The sequence below is a fragment of the Gavia stellata genome, chromosome Z, assembly GCF_030936135.1.
Source record: "Gavia stellata isolate bGavSte3 chromosome Z, bGavSte3.hap2, whole genome shotgun sequence".
NCBI classification, from domain to species: domain Eukaryota; kingdom Metazoa; phylum Chordata; class Aves; order Gaviiformes; family Gaviidae; genus Gavia; species Gavia stellata.
The window spans coordinates 47,444,438-47,466,466 of NC_082637.1; the positions used below are offsets into that span (position 1 = coordinate 47,444,438).

General features: G+C 39.3%; 1 protein-coding gene across 1 annotated transcript; it reads right to left on the minus strand.

Moving 5' to 3' along the window:
- Positions 1-219: 219 nt before the first annotated feature.
- Positions 220-21,826, minus strand: SLC35D2 (solute carrier family 35 member D2). The gene is made up of 12 exons (XM_059833701.1): positions 21,687-21,826; positions 19,212-19,245; positions 17,532-17,618; positions 14,682-14,749; positions 12,609-12,680; positions 10,597-10,665; positions 9,452-9,554; positions 7,970-8,062; positions 5,463-5,530; positions 4,613-4,691; positions 2,666-2,748; positions 220-2,067 (listed from the first exon to the last, which is right to left on the minus strand). Exons 1-12 carry the CDS (start codon positions 21,824-21,826, stop codon positions 1,965-1,967), a joined length of 999 nt encoding a protein of 332 aa, XP_059689684.1. The 3' UTR covers positions 220-1,964.
- Between the last annotated feature and the right edge of the window lie 203 nt (positions 21,827-22,029).

The window sequence follows — 22,029 nt, forward strand, 5'->3', positions numbered from 1 at the left end:
GTAGAGTCACCCTCTCTGGAGGTATTCAAGGAGTGTGTGGATGTGGCATTGTGGGATGTGGCTTGATGGGCATGGTGCTGTGTGGTGTGGGTGGGTTGTTTTGGTGTGGGTTGTGGTGTGTTTTGTGGTTTGTGGGTGGTTTTGGTTTTTTGTGGGTGTGTGTGTTTTGGTTTTTTGGGTTTTTTTGTTTGGTTTTTTTTTTATGGTTGGACTTGATGATCTTACAGGTCTTTTCCAACCTTAGTGATTCCGTGAAATCTTTAAAAACAGGTATCTCTCTAAAATAGTGGCAGCAACCCCTTCCCTTCCTAGTTCCTCAATAAGTAGAAAATGAAAGTCACATTTCTTAGCCAGTTGTGAGAAACTGTCCAGACTTCCGTTTCCAGTTGGATTATGCTCTTAAATTCCACTTCTACTATCTGCAGTCACTCCTCCTCTTGCCATTCAAATCCACGCAGGCAGTGGGCAGCCCAGTCATTCCCTGAAGCTTCTGGTGTGAGCTACTCACATGTTTCTTAGGCCTAATCCAGTCTGGTTGTTCATGTGTTACACACAGAGTAGTTATGCGTTACAGATTTAGCTGTATTTTAATTCAAGCAGGGATAAAGTAAGTCATTAGATCACACTGGTTCCATGTCATGGTCTTCCAAAATCTCCTTTTGATTTGGTTATTTTAAAAAATCTTGGCTCATGCTTGCAGGGAGTTGAAAACTTCAACAAGATTAATACTCTGCTGTCCTCCAGTGCTGCAATGCTTCTATGGTGTTTTCAAAGATAAACACTGTATCCGCAGAGACACAGGTAAACATTATCAGCTGTATTTTCAGAGAAGGAAATAAAGATACGGAGCGGTGCCATTATTGTCCCAGATGATAACCCAAACAATCAGGTTCCAGACCTTTTTTTTAACCACTGGACCAGCCTTGCCCACTGTAGCAACCCCTTGGGCTTGTTACGATTCCTTATTCTGAATTTTAAGCATAAACTAGTACCAGATAAGCTTCCATTGCGTATGTAAGACACAACAAGACACTGATCCTTTCTCCTCATCTAAACATAAGTTAGTCTTCCATATATCCATCAGTTTCCCGTCTTGCAGTTTGTATATAGTAGCATCACTTCCCTGCAGCATTGAAAGGTAATTACAGACAAAACATCAGAGGAGGGGACTGTGATATAAAAAGACAAATGTACCTACACAAAAATAGATTTACCTTTGTTATCTCTCCTAATTACCTGTTTGGTACTGGCTCACACACAAAAAAAATCTTTTTAAATATAAAAAATCTTCTATTTCCTTCCTTGATCCTGCAGCAAAGTTATCAGGGTTCACTTGTAACAACAGTGACAATTGCAGCAGAACACCATGATGTTATTGAGGATGAGGAAAAGATTGAGAGAGAATGTCTACACACCGCATACCAAACACACTAGGCCATACCCTGAATTCTTCAGTCGACACACAGGGAACAATCTTGGGGCACATCTCTTCGCTCCATACGTTCTACAGTCACTTACACAAATGCTTACGTGAAATCATTCTGAATCACTAGCATCTTTCATCTCTTCACTGATATCAAAGATTGCGTATGGCATAAGGCAATGGTGAATCAAGCCTCACAATCTTTACAGGCAGTTTTGCCTCAGAGAGTACTGACAGACACTGAAACAAAACAAATCGCACTGAAGTACAGGTAAATGAAGAAATTTACAACTTGAGATCTGCTCATGGCATCCCTTTCTATAAATTAGCTCATGGTGTAAAAAAAAGCTAAAATTAAACTTGTCTACATGGAAGAAACATGGTGTGCAAGAATATTTCTGAACCAATGATTTGTGTGCACATCTGTGGTAATGGAGGTAGATTTTTCTTCTCGTTCCAAATATGTTCCAGCATATACTTAAGTTCTCAGCAACGCTAAACAAACTTGTATCTTCAGTCTCTTTCAAGGCAGGCATTTTGGCTAACTCTTTGACTCACGAAGTGCATTCTCTTCATCCCCATGTTGCGTAGGCTTGCTGTTTCCTCTTAAGGTTAAAAACGAGTATCTCAGTCCTCCTGCCATACTACAGAAAAGAGAATGAACAGAGGTGTGAGACATACCTGATGTTGTACATACCATTTTACAGGTAAGTACCTTTCCTTCCAAAGGATTAAAGAATGCCAGAGAGCTATGTAAGCCATCTGAGATACAAGCCCTGACTAGACAAAGATCAATAACCAGTTGCTCCAACAGATTCATACAAAGAGATGTAACAGTTCATCCAAACACAAAAAGTAAGAACTCACAAGTCATAACTCATATTCAACAGGCACAATCATTCTATCAGTGTTTTCACTTCCCACACCACTTGGCTTTTACTTGTAAGCCTCGCAGCTCAGAACTGTTGCTCATAAAAAAGAATGAACTCAACCCCACATAGTAAAACTACAGGCATGTTTCTATAGTTAAGATCTTACCATAGTAAGATTCAGTATCTGAAAACAGACATGAAAAGACGTAACTAATTGTAATGAGCTTTACATCCTGAATGCAGTGAGTCCTCCGGCCAGTGGTTTCAAGACTGCATCATCCAAGTGGGCCAAATCAAACAAATCATAAAACTGTATCTCACTGAGAAATCCTCAGCTTTAACAAATAAAAGCTATTCAAGTTCCACTCACCAAATGTTTAGCCCTATAAAGTTTAACACGGAGAATATGTAATCTCCACCAATCAACATTCCGATGTAAGCAATAGATATATTCTGAAAGGAAACAAAAGCCATGCATTTATTGAAGTCAGTTTTAATCTCCAAAAATATAGATTATATCAATTAATTTACTTTTCTAAGTAAATAGCTATACTCTGTTGCTGCCCACTCTAAAATCAGTGTTTATATTAGTTTCACAGGATGTCAGTCTTACGGGTAACATAAAAACAAAATGGAATAATAAAATCAGTATGTTTTCTCAATGCATACAATGCACTGAGAGTGACTTTCTGGGGAAAGAAAAAAAAGAAAAACAATAGGAAAGAAAAAAGGAAAAAAGAAAAAAGGAAAAAAGAAAAAAAGAAAAAAGGGAAAAAAAGAAAAAAAAGAAAATTAGCTATTTGATGTTAGGTAAAATGGAGCTATAGCCACCTTCTGAAAATGTACTTCTTTTTAATCTTTGGAAGGCTCATTTCAAATTCTATTTCTTAAAAGCAGGTTTTGGGTTCTCAGGCATAAAAATTATGCTTTAAAGTTACAATAAATGCTCTTTACTATTGCTTTAAAAGGGTTACCTCCTTACTTTGCCAACTAAATATATACTGAAAGCACTTGGCTCAAGTTCAAGGCAGGCACAGTTTAAAGATTCTACCCCTCACCCTGCCCCCATCAAGTTTTGGGAAAATTGTCCCCTATAGACAGAAGGAAAGCTATAGAACTGTGCGATCATTTTACCAACACTTTGTTGGTTTCAAATGTTCTAGCAGTTAGCCTGGAAATGACATAATTTCTACCAATTTCTATTGGGGACTACTGCATCATAAAGTGCTTCTCAACTTAAGCTGTTCAAAATGTCTGAAAGACTAATTATTACTCAGAAATAGTGTTGCTCTATCTTAATGGTTCAATGCAGACATGTAAAATTGAAAAGAACACTTTCAGGACGACAGAATGAAAACTACTAGAGTAATCTTGCCAGCTTTCAGGAAAAAAAACAACTGTAGAAAGAGAAGTACCATCTTCCTTTTGCAGATTTTGCTATGCTGGAGGTATTGTTTTCCTTAGTCACCCATGGAAGGGAGCACCTGTTATCCCTGTGCCTAAGCTAGTTTGGATTCTGATAGTTATTTGGCCCACAACTGCACAAGTTTTATCTTTTCTAAAACTCTTCCAACTTACAGGTCCATGCTTCTCTCCAAACTGGCCTACAAAAAGGTGCTTGTGCAGTCAGTGATCATCCCAGCTCTGACATGCTGGCCTTATCAACACAATTAAACTGGGTTAGAGAAAACAGACTGTAAGGACACCAAGTTCAGTTTTTAAGACAGGCGTGTTTTGGTGTTGATCAAATTGACCAGAATTTATACAAACCAAAATGAAATAGTTCATTCGGCTGGAATACAACCTCTCACACAGAGGCAGAAGCTGTGAACCATAAAGCAATAAACTCCTTACTACAGCTTAGCCATTATTCTGTATCTATGAATGCCCTATTTATTAGCAGCAATGGAAACCAGTTCAGTCCAGAGTGAAAGTGGTTAGTCTGTATCAGTTTGCAATGGATTTGCACCAGGCTACCTTGACTAACTCACGGTAACTTGATAAGGAACAGAAGCAGGTGACAGTACCTGGTGAAATGTGGTTAGACATTTTTTAATTAAAGTGGTTCAAGCTTCTCATGTAGGAAAAATAAAAACAAATCAACACTCACATTGCTTTTTAGAGTATACCTGAGCTTCAATGGAAGAAAACAAGGTCACTTTGTTGTGTGGATCTCCCAAATGTATGGCACAAACAGTGTCTCAGTATTAGCCCTCATTTTGAGTTTCCAGCTCTGACCATAACCAGGATCACTGCTGAGTCAATGCTCTTCCCTGTCTATTTGAGCATTCTCATCCCCCTCTTCTCCATAACTCACCTTGATGGCACCGACTACTGTCGTTGTAAGCGCAGAATTGTAATGACTGCATAGGACAGTAGAATACATCAAGAGAAACCTAAATAAAGCAAAGGAGAAAATTTTATAAATTCCTTCCAGAGGGCTCAGAAGTTTAGCAACAATTTGAAATGTTCAACATTTTCTGGATCAGTATTTTGCTGGAATCTTCAATCACACCTGTTCCAAACCCTAAAAAAAGATTCTGTGGATTGGTATTTCAAGTTAATGATGTGCATACACAAAGCACTCAAAATACACGTTAAAATGTGCTGCCTGAGCTCTAGCAGACTCATCCCTACTTTCTGTCCTTCTTAAATGTCAGTATTTGAAGTTAGTTTGACCCCTTGGTTGGTGACATGTGCAAGAGCAGAACAGGATCCAACGCACTTTTTTATTCTTGCTTTGACTCTGCAGTTCCAACAGGAACAAAGCATTGTTTCCTTACTTTTGAGTCTACCATACTTTTCCAGGTACTTTAAAGAACAAACACACTGAAACAGTTACTATACTAAAGGGCTTACATTCTATTAACTGCAAAGAAGTTGTTAGATAATCAGAAGACACGGCCAGCAGAGAGGTACTGAGTACAGAAAGTAAAAAGCTAAATGTCACGTTGTTGACTGCTGTACTTGTGAAGTCAACAACATAGATAGTATTGAAACAGTTATTTACACTATTAGAAATAATTAAAAGACAAGACAGAAGCCTGGGGGAAAAATGTATTTTCTTTGAATTTTATCCTACTTATTATGATAAAGTTTTACATTTGAGATTTGCAATTTGAAACACTGTCATTAAAACGTCTTACTTGATTGCCCTGTGTCCTTACCCCAACAAGCAGGAAAGAAGAAATTGAAAGACAAATAAAACATTTGTCCAGTGCTGGAAATGTGTTGCCTATTTAAAAAAAAAAAAAAAAAAAAAGAGAGAGCGAGAATTATGTGCTATATAATCAACTGTAAACACATATAAAATGCAGTTAATACGAAAATGTGCAAAATCATAAAATACATTTATTCATATTATAATTACAAAATTTTTATATTACTACTGGAAACAGTTTAATGCATTTAACTTCAGAGACAACAGGACAAAAGCAGCCATAATACCTAGATACATTCTTGTAACATATATAGCAATGCAGACATAAGACTGCACACTGCAAGCAATGAATATAAATACAATATAAAGAATCTGTATTTTTATATTTATTAATACAGATACCAACACTGTGATTAATATTATACAATAAATAGTGTTGATATCAGACAGAGAGAAAAGCAAATAAATAATCTCCTTGAAGTCTATTTCATACCATGGGTTCATTCATGAACAGCTTTCAAGGTTTGAGCCTGCACTTTTGAGCTCAAAAGTAGGTTAAATAAGCATTACTAAGGTCTCTCATCAATGAAGGTCAATAAAAAGGCTAAATCATCACTTCGAAGTCTGCTCCTTAGTGACATGCAGCAAACAAATACACAGTGCCACACAACAGTCACTAAGACACAGGTCACAGATTCTTTTCCATCTCTAGTAACTCCAGGATACACCTCATTTTAATCTGGTCAGTTTAAAGTCACCTGTATCAGCACAAAACTCAACAAAGGCTGAACACACCCCTGAGAAACAGGGTAAAGGCTGTTGTCCATGCTGATTTGTGGCTAGCTGAGCCTCCAACACCTGAGCTAATAGATTAAAGGGACCTCAGGCAGCTCTGCCTTGCTACAATTGTGCTGGTGTGCAGTAACAAATTGCAAAGTATTACAAAGAGACATTCTGGGGCTTCATTTCTCTTCCATTGCATCATGCTTTCCTGTCCTCCTATCCAGCCAGCTGGTGAAGGAGAAGTGAATAACTGGGTCACTCACACACTGCAGTCTCTACAAGATGTGGTAGCTACCACTCCAGAAAGAGCTAGAGGAGCAGAAGCAATCTCCCTATCACATAGACAGGGTACTGATATTTTGACTGGCAAAAGGTACCTACTATGCATTGTCTGTGATGGATCAAGGCAAAAATCTCTGCTAGGGTGAAAGCAAGCCAACTTCTATGGCCTGAAAATCTGCTAAATACAGGTGTTATCTACAACAATTTGTTGACTTTTCATCAGTATTTTTCCATTTTCTACCTTTTCTCTGCGATTTAATCTCTGTGCATCACATTGACACTAGTTATCCACATCATTTAATAGGACTTTTAATATTGAGTGACCAAGCCAATGCATATGCACAATAGGCACTATGCATTCCTCTGATACCTATTTATTTTTTTCAAGTAATTGAGCATTAAACTGTTTGTGCCAAATCAACATATAGGCACAACACACTCTTTATTTTTCCCATGGAATAAATCTAGCAACAAGGTAAATTTCCCTGTCCAGTTCTCCCAAAATGCCTCGAGCAATGACTGCTGGGAAAGCAGTTGAAACCTTACAGCCATACAAATTTGGCCTCCACTAAGACTGCCAAGAACGGCATCAGCTGCATGTTTCCTAAACTGGCACAAGGTCATGCTGGACTGATGTCACAAGAAGAGATTTCATACTCAGAGCAGATCTAAAGCCATAATTTTTCAGCAAGTGACAATTTTTGCACTTAAACAGACTTGGTAAGAATACAATGACAAAATCACCTGAGTCCAGGGCACAACAACATACAACAAAGGACATTGGAATGATTTATGACACCCACAAGCTCTGTAACAGTTTTCAGTGGCAAATCTTAAATATTTCCAAAAGGGAATACAAGTCTCTAGACTCATTCTACTGGTAAGAAAAAGGCAACTCAGCAAGTCTGTGAGGGAGCCAGAAAAACAACACAAACCTCCTGGCCTGATACTTTACATGCAAGGACATACTGCCTATGGTATTATACTGTATTACGATTAGCTATGGAGTGTCATGCTGTTGTTCTACAAGAAGGTTACTAAACTAGACTGAGACTGAGACTAAACAGGAATCTTTCCTGTACATCAGAATGAGACGACTGGAAATTGTCTGGTTTTGGTATTTGCAATCTCATTTTAGAGCATGTGGCAAATCACACAGTGCAGCTGGATTCCCAACAAACTGCTCTAGCTGAGAGTCCCCAGTCATACATTAGTTTTTGAACAAAGACTCATATAACGGCTATCACACAGCTTCAGCTTCTCCTCAGAGTGAACAATCACAAGTCCTTACTTATGAAGGGAAGTCTAAGTCACAGATTTCAAACGCTAGTCACCAACACGGAGGTAGGAGTACCTCTTAAAAAAACCCCAAACCCATCCACCCCCTGCAACTGAAAAAACTGAACAAAATATTGTTATCAGTCTGAGACATGGAATATTGCTCCTTACCTGTTGAAAGTCTCCAGTAGAAAAGCTAATAATAACTGTTGGAACCACCATGAAACAAGCATTATAGAAAAGGACACCATATTTTCCCAACTCCTGTGCAAAATGAAACATGATGTTTGGAATTACAAGCCATTTGGGAGCAAAATACTAAATATTACTCTGGCAATCCTTCTGACACTATTGTCAATGAGCAGACAAAACATAATACGCTTCAATTTAAAATACAAGCTTGTGATAGTTGGATTCACTGTTTAGTACTTAGCTGAGTTTCCATTTCAGTCACTTTGTAGATTCAGCAGAATATCACTGCTCTGCTATACCTTGAGAAATCTCTATACAACACCAGCTGGTCAGAAACTTATCAAGGCACTGGTCCAGAACTGCTTTGTGTTAGACTGCAGATAAGTCTCTGCCTGGCCAAGGGATTACCCATTCCGTCTACTGCAAATCAACCACAAAAGCACAGGGCAGAGTGGCTCCCTGGGGCTAGCACTGCAGGAAAATTCATGATGCCTGACTCCTAGATGGAGCATCTGTAATCACTGGTAACTGATGTAACTTCAAGCAACTTGAAGAATGCCATATATCCTGTTGGTTTACTTGCTTGACACAAAGGCAGAAGATTAGGGGAATGAAAAAGCAGCCTTCCCTTCCTCCAGATTCAGCCATGCTACGCTGCAAACCTCTCCAGCTTATCTCTCGCTTTAAAATGAAACCCTGTATTTTGCAGAAACCCGTGAGGCCGTTAAGTGCTGCTCATAAAGAAAAATATGAAGTCTGGATTCGATGTGACTCCTGAGATTATTAAAAGACACATAATTCCACTGTACAGACTGACCCACAAAAGTCAGTGACAAAACCTCAATCCAGCATCTCCAAGACTGCTCTTTGCTACGGCTTGGTATGTTTTCATGGCACTGTGTTTGAAGAGCAGTCTGCTCAATCTTTACACGAAGTATAATGTATCAAGGTATGGCCTAATTCTTTGGCATACCTGGGTTTGGTGTAGACCTGCTTTTAGATAGCCAAAAAAGGTATCAGTTGTTATTGACTCAAACTGGTCAGGTCTCTGTTCCTACCCACAAGTGTATTTTACATAAACCTCACTTAAAGTGTGTTTCTAGTAAAAAAATAATCTTCCTTAGATATGTGTATATATATATGTCAAGTTTATAGGTAAACAATTTGCTTTTGGTTTGGATTTATTTTATTTTTTAGCCAAAACCAACATTTTAAAGCCACTACAAACTCTGCCTAAAAGACTTGGGAAAAAATAAAATACCCTGTTTATCTAAGCCTGGCCTGAGATACTAAAAACAAGTTTTTCCCAGAGTATTCTGTATTAAGAATGCATATATCAACTGAAATATGAAAGCAAATGAAAGTATTTATTAGTTCATAATTGTGTGTTCATAAAGTTATATAATCAGTAATCCACTGTTACCATATTGTCATAATTCAACCTAATCTCCCAACAGTTACCTTTGGATCAATTTTCTGCTTTGTGTAAACTCCATTTGCTGCTGTGAAGATATCATTTAGCAATACAAATGTGTAGCCCTCCAGATTAAAAGACAGATCAGACCTGGGAAAGAAATATTATATTGTAAAAAAGCAAACATTATACAATGCATTGCACTACACTGTTTACCTAGAGAAGTATCATAAATGAGGAAATGCAAATCCTGAGAACTCCAGAAAGTCACAGGTTTTGCTTTAAGCCTTCTTTGCAAGTCAAGGTACTTCACATTCCTCTAGCCACAGGACCCTCACAAATGAGTCATCAGAGAGTTCCCAGAACTCAGTTCGGAAGTGGCAGGAAACATTCTGTTTTCATTCTGTGAAAAATTCCATCTGTCTCAACCCTGACAACCTGTCCAATTATTACTGAGTATACTTATCTATTTCTTTTAACACAAAAAGTAGCTAGGGAATAAAGTATGACTATTTGTGTTTTACAGTCAGACCAGACATATTGTCATCCTTTCTGTTTCGACTAGTCACCTCATGGATATAGGATAATTCATTCAATGGGACACGGCTCTATCCGAGTCACATCATATGGAAATTATTTAACTTTATACATAGCGAAGCCAACAAACAAGAAATAACACTACATTTCCAGTTAAGTAAAGGAATACCCACACAGAAAAAAAACAGAGGAGACTAACATATGAGTGCTTTGTGAACTTAATCTCACATTTGAACTTGTTAAGAGTCATTAAAAGAATAGATGTTGCTTAACTCAAAACAATATTTGACAACCAGAATATCAGCCTTTCCACCCAGAACAAGAATATATTTTTCTAAGATTATTAAAATACACTGATACTATGAAATAAAAGCAGCATTCCTCACACAGTTTTAACTTGCTTCATTTATGATCCTGCAAAGATGGAAAATCCCGGGGGAAAAAAAAGAAGTTCCCAAATACTTCCAGCTGGGGTTAAATTTTTCCTTTTGTATTACTGCACCTCCCAATGATGTCAGTAGAGAGATCTTCCAGATCAACTTAATTCAGAGTAACTGATCTCAACTTAGGTTTACTTGGCACTTAACAAGCAATAAAATCCCCCTGTTGTTCCTCCTCTCGTAACATGACTTAATATAACAAATTAAAATCTTACCCAGCTGCTATGAAAGCCCCAAGAATGATGGTAAATACGCTGACTATAATACTCAGTGGGTGTCGTTTCCTGTAGACAAAAATTAGACAGTTCACATTTTCATTATTTGAGGAGATTAAATGGCTGTCTGCCTGAAAAGTTTCAAAGTAATTAGTAATCACAGAATATTTAACAGGAGGGCACAGTGTTGATAACCTTACAGAAGCAATGTAATTGACTATGTGCCATGCTGTCAGACTTTGGCCCTGAGAACAGAGATTGAAAAAGCATTGTGAGCATTCTGCTACTAGATAATTTTAAGAGTAAACATTAAAGGTTTAAAGTAACAGTGCTGGAACAAACTGTAATTTAGTGTGTATTGGTACTCATAATGGACATATTTCAGTGTCTTCCAATAATCCAATAAAAGAAAATCACTACACATCTCTCATGTAGTTTTTTGTCTCACCTTTCTTGGGGAAGGTGCTACACAGCAAACTATCTGGGCTATTTTTTGAAATAGATACTTATTTTGAAGTCAAACTGAAACCTTGTACTTGGAGGGGAAAGCACAGAAGCTTTACATTCTTCAGTATGTCTACATCAGCACTGCCACAGAGTACGGAAAAGCATACCATAAAACTATCCTGCTTCTTATAGCTGTATTACTTTATTTAGAAATGTCTTAAGTATTTTTGCACCATACTGCAATATGCCTTACAGACATTCCCTAGTCATTCTCCCAGGCCAGCCCCCAGCTCTGAGCTGGCCTGTGAGAAAAGATCCATCAAAACAAAATGTACAATGCTCTTGGAGAAATCCTGTGTGTCAAAGGAGCACAGACATGGACCACATGGACCACTGTCCCAACAACAAAGCTGTATGCAGTCTCTAGATATATTAGGCTTTGATCATAGTGAATCTCAACAGTAACAACCCAAACCTTGACTACTTTTCAAATCCTGAGGTAAGCCAGTGTAGACTTTCTGGAGTCCTTTTATTTTCAGTCCTGAGGAAATACACTGTGGCAGTCTACGAATACAGCGTTCTGCTCTTAAGCTTCCCTTAGGTTAGGATGTTGCTTGCACTCATACACCACATTGCTGTAGTCCAGCTGAGAACTCATGACAATCTCACTGACTCACATTTTCCTCACTTGCTTGTGGGTGGCCTCAGGCCAACAGGAGAAGACATCAAGTTCTGCTTTCCCTGTGAGAACTTATAACTAAAAAAGAATTGTGGAGCATCCCCAAATATGAATCACATTGATCAACTGCTGCTTCAGCCAAAAGGAGATGCCAATCTACTTGGAGGCTTTTTGAAAAGCTCTTCCCCTGACCATCACTCTCATACTGCCTGGGTTGAGCTTTAGCAAGCTGCTTTTCCCTTTGTGACCTTGCCTTATCCAAGCACAAGCCATCTGGATAGAACTATGATGGTGACAAAGTATGACATATTTATATTCCTGTTCTTCCACATCAGTACAACTGAAACTAGTGATCCCAAGCTGCAATAGCGTACACTTCTTAATTTCTTATTAAAAACAACTGATGTACCTATAATTAAGGAGTCTTCTGATCTAACAGCACACTGCTAGATACCATTTTGCCTCATTAAACTGATGCGATTTTAGACTTCACCCAGAAAGCTACTCTACATAAGCAGACTGCCATACTATCATCACTGTTTTGAGACATAGGATCCATCTGTTTGAAGCAGTTTGCAGATTAGGGGCCTCCAAGACAAGACACAAACCATAATCGCTAAAAGAAGTGTCTGAGTCATGTTCTGCTTACCTGATTCCTGTGCAAAAGTCAAGAGAAGGAGCTGGGTAAATGAGAGCAAGCTGATTTTTTTTTCCTGTATTCACTAAAGTGCATGTACCTATGTCTTCAAAAAATTTTGAAACTTTCTTTTGTTTTCTCTATTTTTCAGTAAAAAGCACTCATTCAATATTCTGATGAGATGTCACAAGTAATCCATTCGATATGATCTAAAATAAAGGTCTCTTAAATGAAAAAAAAAAGGATCACCCAAGTATGATGATTTCCAGCAGTAAAGTAAGTGGAATGGTAAACTTCCTGAGCACTGTAAACATCGGCAAACTGTCAAAAAAAGAAATAAAAATCCAAGCACAGTGTCAGATTAATAGTATTTTTATGTTCTAATTCTTATCTAATTTTACCAAGCAGAGGATGAAACCATTAGTCCCGCAATAAGCAACCAAAACAAATTCCCAGCCACTTAGCATACATAAAAAAGTCAGTCTGACACCAGAGGCAGATTAGATAACCAAATCATTGAAAAATAACAAGATTTGCCAGTTTGTAAAACAATGCAACTGGCTACCTTCTAAAAGGCACCTCTGCATCAGTGAAATGAAATATAAAAGCTATTTTCTACCTAGCATAGCCCCTGTGAAATAATTCTTCCTGTAGAATTCACTGACAGCGTAAGTAAATATTTTATCTATTGTAAACTTAAAGGACACACAATAAACCTGTCTCTGAAAACATGTAACAGAAATAAAATGCAAAGCGAACATGCTTAGTAAACAAGCTGTATATTCAAAAAAGTAAAATAAATCCACAAAAAAAAAAACCCAGAGAAAGTACAAGAAACATCAAAGGTGGGACCAGCTGCAATTACCAAACAGTTACTTTTGAACAACATATTGTTCGTCTACGCAAAGTGAAGCAGTTGGAAACCTTTTTGATTAATTTGAGAAAACACTTGCATCTAACACTTTGGAAATCTGACAGCATGGCCATATGGACCAATTAATCCTCTGTTTAAGATAACTATTAGCAACTGCATTGATGACTTATACAAATCCTAACACAGTTTAACCACTTTACAACAGACATTTTGAAGTTATGCATAGGATCATCTACACCTTACAGACAACCCAAATAAGGTGTAAACAAACGTCACACAATGTAACAAAATGCAATGTAACAAACTGTTCATGAAAATGCAGTGTACAAAAATGTTAATGGTAGAAACACTACAGCCATTCTTACTTTTCTGTTATAAAAATAAGTTATGAATAGTAAATCTAAAGGAAGTAAAACAGTCATAGGAAGAGGAGATGGTACGCTTATGTTTAAAATAACCTAATAAACTTTTTATTTTAAAATTAGTTAGGGAAACAGGGGAAAGAAGAACCCATGAATCAAACTTTTACAGGATTGAAACTACTTCCATATTCACACTGGCTGAAGTGCTACTAAGGACAGTACTGCCAAAGTCCTTATGCCTGCCTGAACAGTCACTTCAGTGGAACAACTTCTGAATGCGTACAACAAAAAGTTGCAGAATCAGGCGCTTAATGTTTCAAAGTTATGAAAAGCTGAAAACTTACAAAATTCTGTGTTTCGATTTAGCTTACTATCAAATCCTTAGCAGCCTGTAATAACATACAAGAAATGACCACAATGGTAGTGCTATATCCTCCAATCCTGGTGCAGCCATCATGTTTCTGCACTCCTCTTCCATAGAAAATTTTGGTCATTCAATCTATTACAGCAGGTTCTCTAAAAGCTTACACCTTTTTAGCACTAGAATGGGAGCAACTTTCATGGATCTATGCTTACGGGCATACAGGAGCCAGCGAGCCCTTTAGCAATCCCCCCACAACCTCTTGGTGCTCAGCCGGGCTACACTGCTGCCACCACCCCACTACAGAGTCTTGTCTTGGTGTGTCCTAAATAACCTGAACCGACATCATAGTACAAATCTTTCCCATCTTCTTCTTCCTTCAAAAACATCTTTCTTACAGCTTTCAAACTCCCTGGTTAGAACACCCAGGAAGAGCTGGACACTTGGGTATGAAGGGAAAGTGAAAGCACTTTCACTGTCACAGGAGTATTGTGATTTTCTGTCAGTACAGGCCTAGCGAAGCCCCCCTTAAAAGAAGCAGACAACCTGTAAACAGATCAAATATTTGGGTAAGAGTTTCATAATAGTATCAGGGGTTTAGACAAACAGACATCATATGCATTTAAGTCCCTAAGCAATGGGTTTTTTTTAGTGTTTATTTTTTACCCCCACAAAAGAAAAGGGTAAAATCCAAACAGTCTACTTATAATTTCCATTTACTGTACCTGAGTTTGCTGGTACTTGATAATCCACTTATGTGGTTTCCAACATAAATCAGAGGCAGAGGAAACAACTGTGATAAAATTAAAAGCACAACTCAGATTATTATGTTTTGAAGTACTGTTGAGAAACCTTATTTGATAGAATTTGATAACTATAGTATCAGATTTTTAAGGGAAAAAATACAACTATGCTGCAAACTGATCTACAGCTCTCATTCATGTGACTGTTCACGACCACAGCTTCACTGATTTCATTAGAGGAGTCATAATCTTCCTCCAATGAGACTCAGACTCCATTTAGTGTAAATGTTAATCAATCTTATTTTAATTACTATAATCCTCAGATTAACATTCATTCTAACATTTGAATTTTAGGTATAAAAGTAATACAAATAACAGTAACTAAATAAGAGAACAGGTGGAATAAAAGAATGAATAAGCTACGCTATATGAATGAATAAGTATGCTATGCTTCCCTAGGTAGTCTATATATATTAGCATGCCTGGAAGATACACCATTTTAGATCTACCTAACAAACTGTGCTATGCGAAATACTACAAGGGAAAGATAAGGATTTGGGGGTAAATTAAACTTTACCATTTCCAGCTTCTAGCATAATGAGACTGACTCCCACAGAAACATATGGGCCCTAACACAATACAGAGAAGCAATAACAGAACTTCAGAGCCTTAAGAAAATGTACCAAAAGTCAGGGATCCTTACACAATATTCAGCTGCAGTTCAAAGCTGTTATTCTCCCACTACAGTAAAGTTGCTGGAGATTAAAACCAGCCAAAGTAACCACTGGGGACAAAGGTGGTGTGTACATCTAATCGCATTCACTATCAGTCAAGCGGAGCTGAAATGGCAGAAAGACAAAACAGATCCTCTATCCTAACGTGTAATAGCTGCTGTTGTTGTGCCTATACATTCTTCAGGAGACACTGTGTTTGTTAGAGGCTATGTCTTCTCAAAGCATTATGTGCTGGAAAAACATACAGAGGAATTGGCTGCATTTTACCAATGTTAAAAATTCTGCCTTTCTTTTACAGTGAAGAGGAGAGAGGAGAAAAGTACAGTAAAAGTTAACTATAGTTAACTAAAGTTAACTTTTAAATGAAGGTAACAGCAAAAGTAAACTGGAGTATAAAGTAAGAGGATTGTAAGTAACAATAAAGATTCAGCCTGTCAAGATAAGCTTGCACAGATTTTTAATATACTATCTCTTCTGCAGATTTTTGTTTAGAAAACTATCTTGATTCATAGCATGAAAACAGAGCTGACATTACATTCTCTTTCCTCTGAACTTCATCTATTGTAAAGGCAAAATTACAACATGCAGCACAACATCAGAGATTAATGAAACATTTACTTAAAAAGTGTCAAGAACTCCAAAGCTTCCTCACTAAAATAAGCACTTTGCTACTTTAAAACTTTAGCTGAAAGCAATGGTAATTTTAGTGTCAATGAAAGAAAAAGTTGTCAAAAGGGTAAAGAGTCAGTCACAGGGTGCTTTAAAAATTAAAGAAATCAACAATGAGCAATCCAGTTGATTCACTGTGACTAGTCAAACTCGGCACTACAAGCAATACGCGAGCCCTGGATGCTGCAGTGCTGACTGCTCCTGGCATATCCAGGAAAGTCTTCAAAAGCATAGATATTATTAGGACAAAGAAAATGGGTGCTGTACTTTTTAATGCCCTTGTACTGATTTTAAAGTGAAGGCCACAGCAGAGAGGGAGTGTAGTGGGACTGGAGGGGTGCAGAGGGAAGAAACCTCTTGAGGTCTCAACAAGTTGTTTATAAGCTGAACTCAAAACTACCCACTGGGAAACCTTCTTCATTCATGTTCTGGAAAAAATAAGGATTGTCCGTTTTAGAATCGATGCTATAGATATTGCTACAAGATTTCTACATGCAGAAATGCTAATGATTTCCGCATGCATTAAGAAAATACAGCATTCACCAATGGCTGCGAGACATTCATAATAAACATCATACTGGTAGTACAAGAAGATTCTGCAATGAAGATGCTGACCTGAAACACTATATCTGAGCTCTACAGCAGAGCTGGCAGCTCTCTCTCTCTGTATCTCTGAGCAAACACTGACCAATATCTTGCAACATATCTTGCATACGTAAGACATAAATATGCAGGCTTATGCATCAAAGCAAAGCTCCAGCAACACTGCACGTGGATGCAAAAGTCTACAAGGATCATTGCTATTGTTTCAGATTCTAGTTCCCAAACTGAGACAATAAAAGATCCTCTCTCATATTCTTTCTATCCTGCCTCTTTAGATCATATGTATTTAAGGTCTGCACGATGTAGCTAGCCCCACCTAAGGCATCTTTGGTGGGTATTATTTTAGCCCCTCCTTTGGAACATAAATCTTACATTTGGAATCAGCTGTTGATGGGGATTTTGCACTATCACATATCCTTTTTCTATTGTTCTATCACATGTCCCATTCAAATTTCCAAACAGCCTTTCATGCTGTCATCAAAATTCTTTCTTAAACACAGATCTCCCATTGATCCTGCAGGGAGCTGTATACATCCAGAAAAATACTTCAGGAATCTGAAAGAGTTCATCCAGCTGTATGAAGGTACAGCATGCTTTCCCACGTACTGCAGAACCAAATGACACCAGATTTCTCTGCAAACAAAAGGCAAGAATACTGCAGTGAAATTAGAATTATCAGATCTAATACTAAAGGAAACAAAGATACAAATAAATACATTTGACAAACAAAGGCAAAATTGTTTTCTGTTCTTCTTTTATATCTTGTCTCCATAAGAAAGAATGCCATTAGAGGAGGTAACATTTTCCGATTAATATCAATCCTTACCTTCACAGGTATACTTTTGTCAAAATCGGGGAAGTGAACAATCTTATTTAATTTTGACACATACAAGATAAGTATAGTGGCTGCCATCTAAACAAAAAGAAAGAAGTCATGTAAGAGCAAAATTGTAATGTATGACAAAGACAAAATCTTTATATGCATTTGACAAATGCTAGGTGTTATGTATTTTTTTCCAAGAACAACACAGCACGTAACGAATAAACTGGAATAACTTTATTCTTACCAATTTTGCCTGCTACTTATTTCAAAGTACAATACAGACATATGTTTTACTGGCTTGAGAAAATTAGTGGCACTCTGTGAAACAATGCATGCTGAGAAGGAGCTGAGAAAATAAAACAGGAGAGGATCCTGGAATAATCATGCTATTTTCACTCAGGAAGTTTAGTCTGCAGAATCACTCCTACAGCTTTTTTGGTAATGTGAGGTGGGGGTTGTGCATTGATCAGTCCGTTGACAACAAGAGGAATGAATAATAAAGATATGGACAGAATGAAGAGGAGTACCTCAGCAATCACACATCATAAAAGTTAATACTGGCCCCAGGAAGGAAAAAAAAACGTTAAATTTTCCTTATACAAAAATCCATTAATTGTCTATCTAGAAAATGGGGTGGAGTCATGTTCTACAGACTAAAGCATTATACCATATTATATGCACTTTACAAACCATTCATGGAAATCTTTGAAGGATCAGTCAACAAAAAATGGAAATGCCATTGAGTCTTAGGTTCTGCAAAGAAACAAGGCCATATCATTGCCATTAATATGAAGTATTGCTACATTTTCTAATCTTTGGCTTCCACTGAAACATGATGTGTGGTTCCGTGAGCAGTCTGGATGTGAGAAACTCCCTTTCTCTCCTCCTCCCATACAGCAAAGACTTCACAAGACATTTTACTCTCTTCAGCACCAAAGAGCAGAGATATCAGACCTGCAGTACCCCATTTTTACCTCTTCCTCACTACCCCTTAGCTTGTAACCTTGGCAGAAAACAAATCCTCTCTTTTAAATGTATTTGCCTAAACAACACTTGCTTCAAGGCCCCATCCTTCCCAGCCATCCCTCTGCAGAGTCACAGGTTCTTCTTTATGGACCACTTACACAAACTGTTGAACTCTGGTTTTACTATGATGCCTACTAAAAACAAAAACGACAACAAAAAACATATTTCCGCTGCAGTACTGCAGATTGCCTACAGGCAAATAAGGCAACAAAGAACCAAAACTGAGTGGCAGTCCTGTTGGAAAACTGCTGGGAAAGGGGGGAGATCTATGAGGAAATACACAGTTTGTCTACTAATAGAGGCAATGTCTCTTCATATAATCCACAAATGCTCACAGACTCTCAGAAGATCTATGCACCTGTTAGAACAAATCTTGGCAGTTTTGAAGGCCAGGCCTCTTAACTACTGAACTCCACCAGGGGAAATAAATGGCATTTCCAGTCCTTCATGTGACTCTTCCCAGGCAATAGTTTTGACTTGAGCTGAAATTTCCTTGACCTCACTAAAACAAATCCCTCTTCCTTATGGTGTATCTAATACAGAAGACAAGCAGTGCAGTATAACAGAGATTTCCCCTCTAAAATACATCTCTATGCTAACATTAGTTTAACTTATAAAATAATGAGTATGTTTAGTGTGCTTTACTTCTGAACATACCTGTCCAATTCCAAGAAACATTGGTGATGGGAAGCTGAAAAGCATAAACAGATATTTAATACTAAGAAAAGGGGGAAAAAAAGAAAACCAAACAAGCAAAACAAAACAACAAAAAAGAAGAGTTTAAATTTAGCACTGAAGTCAACAACTGGACATGTGGACTGTGGATGACTGGCCAGTCTTTCAGAAGAGCTCAGGAACCGCTACAGTTATCGGAGTCTTAAAATTTTATTTCTGCAGCAAAACATAAGCTGCATCCAAATAATATAGCGTATGCACAGCTGATCAATTCTAAAGAGCTAATTGTTTTGGGTATATTTGTACGCAAAGGTAACAGACTTGTAAAAACTCTAACAATGCGTAATTTTGTGAGTGGCCTCACATATACACTATACATCCTGAGGTGGTACAGTAGGTTAAATCTCTTGCACTTGCCCTAACTTGGAAGCTTATCTCCACAGCCCAAACACACCGTTTTTGTGAGAAGAAAGTACCTAGGTAAATGTTGTAGAAACATCTGTTGTCTGCTGAAATGGATAAATTCCTACCATACCCCTTCAATGAGCTTTAGCTGAAAGCATGGATACCTGAATGTTAAGAAAGCAGAAACTTTAGCAGGACACTTGAAGAGCCTGAGCCCCTCCATTTTTTCCCCTAATTCTACATCAGGTTAAAACTGATAAAGGTGTGGCAGTAACTGCTAATTCTCTGTATGGGTACTGAAATACAAGCAAAGAAGTTATTTACGATGGATGGCTGCTTTACGCCATCACCAGCAGTGTCTGGAGCCTCTCTGCCCAAAAGCCTTAGGTGTCAAGGAGCTCCCTGAACTCTGACAGCTCCTGCTGCGTCCCAGGAGTCACGCAGCATTTTGCTGGACTGCACTATCAGGGATGGTCACACACAAACCTGCATCCAAGGAATCTAAATAAAACTCATTCTCTGCGGACACCTGCACTAACAAATGCCTATGGAGGGTCCATGTTCTCAACAAGCTTTGCAATTTTCCATTATCAAGGCTCCTTGAGGTTGTGGCTATTTATCACAGGAGCCACCAAGAACTGCTGTACTACTACTACTAGGTGTGCTGAGAAATGTACATTTCAAATGAGCACCACTGGGATGGGAACATAGCATTAGCAAAAGAAAGAAATGCTCTGAACTGCAGCAGGAAAGCCATAAGGACACTGGAGTCATAACATAGATAAAGGGTTATGAGCAGCCAGTAGCAAAAGTGATTCCGGGAAACAGAGGTATTAAGGGGGAAAAAATGAAAAAAAAAAAGAGCAGAAGAAACAAGACTTCCATGTATAATCACGTGACACCTAAATTGTGTTGTGCTTCCAGCTACGCAATATAAATGTGGAAACTTCACTCATCTGCACTACACAGATTTCTCCAGACTTTTTTGATTTGCAGAGCCCTAAACATTACCAGCAATGCTGTAAGCTTTTATTACAAAATTTAGGCTTACTGATGGACATACTGTCCTTGATTGTCTTTCATGGATGTGCTAGATGTATACCAGGGACTTACAGGGAGCTGCAGATTGCATGATGAAAACCACTATAAAACAAAATCACAACTTGCCTGTTGTATTATTTCTGGGAGATGTTATATACAGCTCTTGTGTGTTCAAATAGCACTGAATGTTAGAAAATAATGGCAAGTTTTGCCTTTTTTTTTTTACTTTTTTCCTTTCATTGTGTTGGGGTTTTTCCCTCTTCTGTTGTTAGCTCAGAATGAGTTAAAACAGCAAAAACAGAGCAAACCTTTCAAGTAAAGAATATGTACATTGAGAAGATCACAGCTACAGGATGATGACTCCATATGGGACCCCACATCAAGTCAACAGACATAGTTCTTCAGTGTTTTTATGATTAAGAGGCTGGCTGAGGTTCACGTTTCGTTTTTGGCTACCTCGGAAAAAAAAGGTGCTCGCAGGAAGGTACCAAGATTGTGCGGCAGGAACAGCTATGGGAAATGCTGCTTCCCTGAAGGGTCTAAGCTGGTGCGACCAGCGAAACGCCAGCCTCGACGGTGGGAATAAAGACCTCTGAAGAAAAGCCTGGCATGTTTCAGAAATATGCCTGCAAAGGACTCTGCCATCGGGTGGTGCTGCAGAAGCAGCACACGCTGGGCTTAAATCGGGTGTGAAAGTGGAGAAACCGACCCCAGTCTCAGCACATTCCCCGACATCTCCGGTGTCAAAGGGCCGGTGCAGACGGCCCCGGGACCCGAGCAGCACGGACGCCCCTGGGTTGTGCTAACGGTCATGAAAACGCTTCCCCGGCAGGCGGTGTGGTGCGGCCCCGCTCCGCTTCGGAAGCCACGCACCACCTGCCCTCGCCGGGAAAAGAGCAGCACCGCCGCCAGCCCGCGGCACGGCCGGGCCGGGACAGGCCCCGCCGCCCCGCGCTGCCCGGCAGCCGCTCTGCCGCGGCCTGCCGCCCAGCTGGCGCCGCCGGCCCTCACCTGTAGGCGCTGAGCAGGGCCTTGTTGACCAGCACGATGAGGAAGGAGCACGTCCCGTAGAAGAGGGCTGAGAGCACCTTGGGTAGCGCCGGGGCCGCGGCGGTCCCCGCCGCCTCCCCCGCGGCCTGCCCGGAGCTCATGGCGGCGAGGAGCGGCGGCGGCGGCGGCGGGCAGGGCCCCACCCCGGGCTGCACGAACGCGGCCCGCCGGGCCGCCCCCCCTCCTCTCCGGCCCGGCCCGGCCCGCCTCAGCACCGAGCGGCGGGGGCCGGCGGCGGCCGCAGGGCGCCCCCTGGCGGGGCGGGCCGCTGCGCGCAGCCCGGGCGTGGGGGCCCTGCCGGCGG

Coding starts and splice junctions, on each gene's coding strand:
- SLC35D2 (XM_059833701.1), bottom strand. CDS start 21,826: ATGAGCTCCGGGCAGGCCGCGGGGGAGGCGGCGGGGACCGCCGCGGCC. Junction 14,750..17,531: donor ACAAAAGTATACCTGTGAAG/GTAAGGATTGAT, acceptor ATTTTATCACAG/TTGTTTCCTCTGCCTCTGAT. Junction 2,068..2,665: donor TTTATAGGGCTAAACATTTG/GTGAGTGGAACT, acceptor TCTTTTCTGTAG/TATGGCAGGAGGACTGAGAT.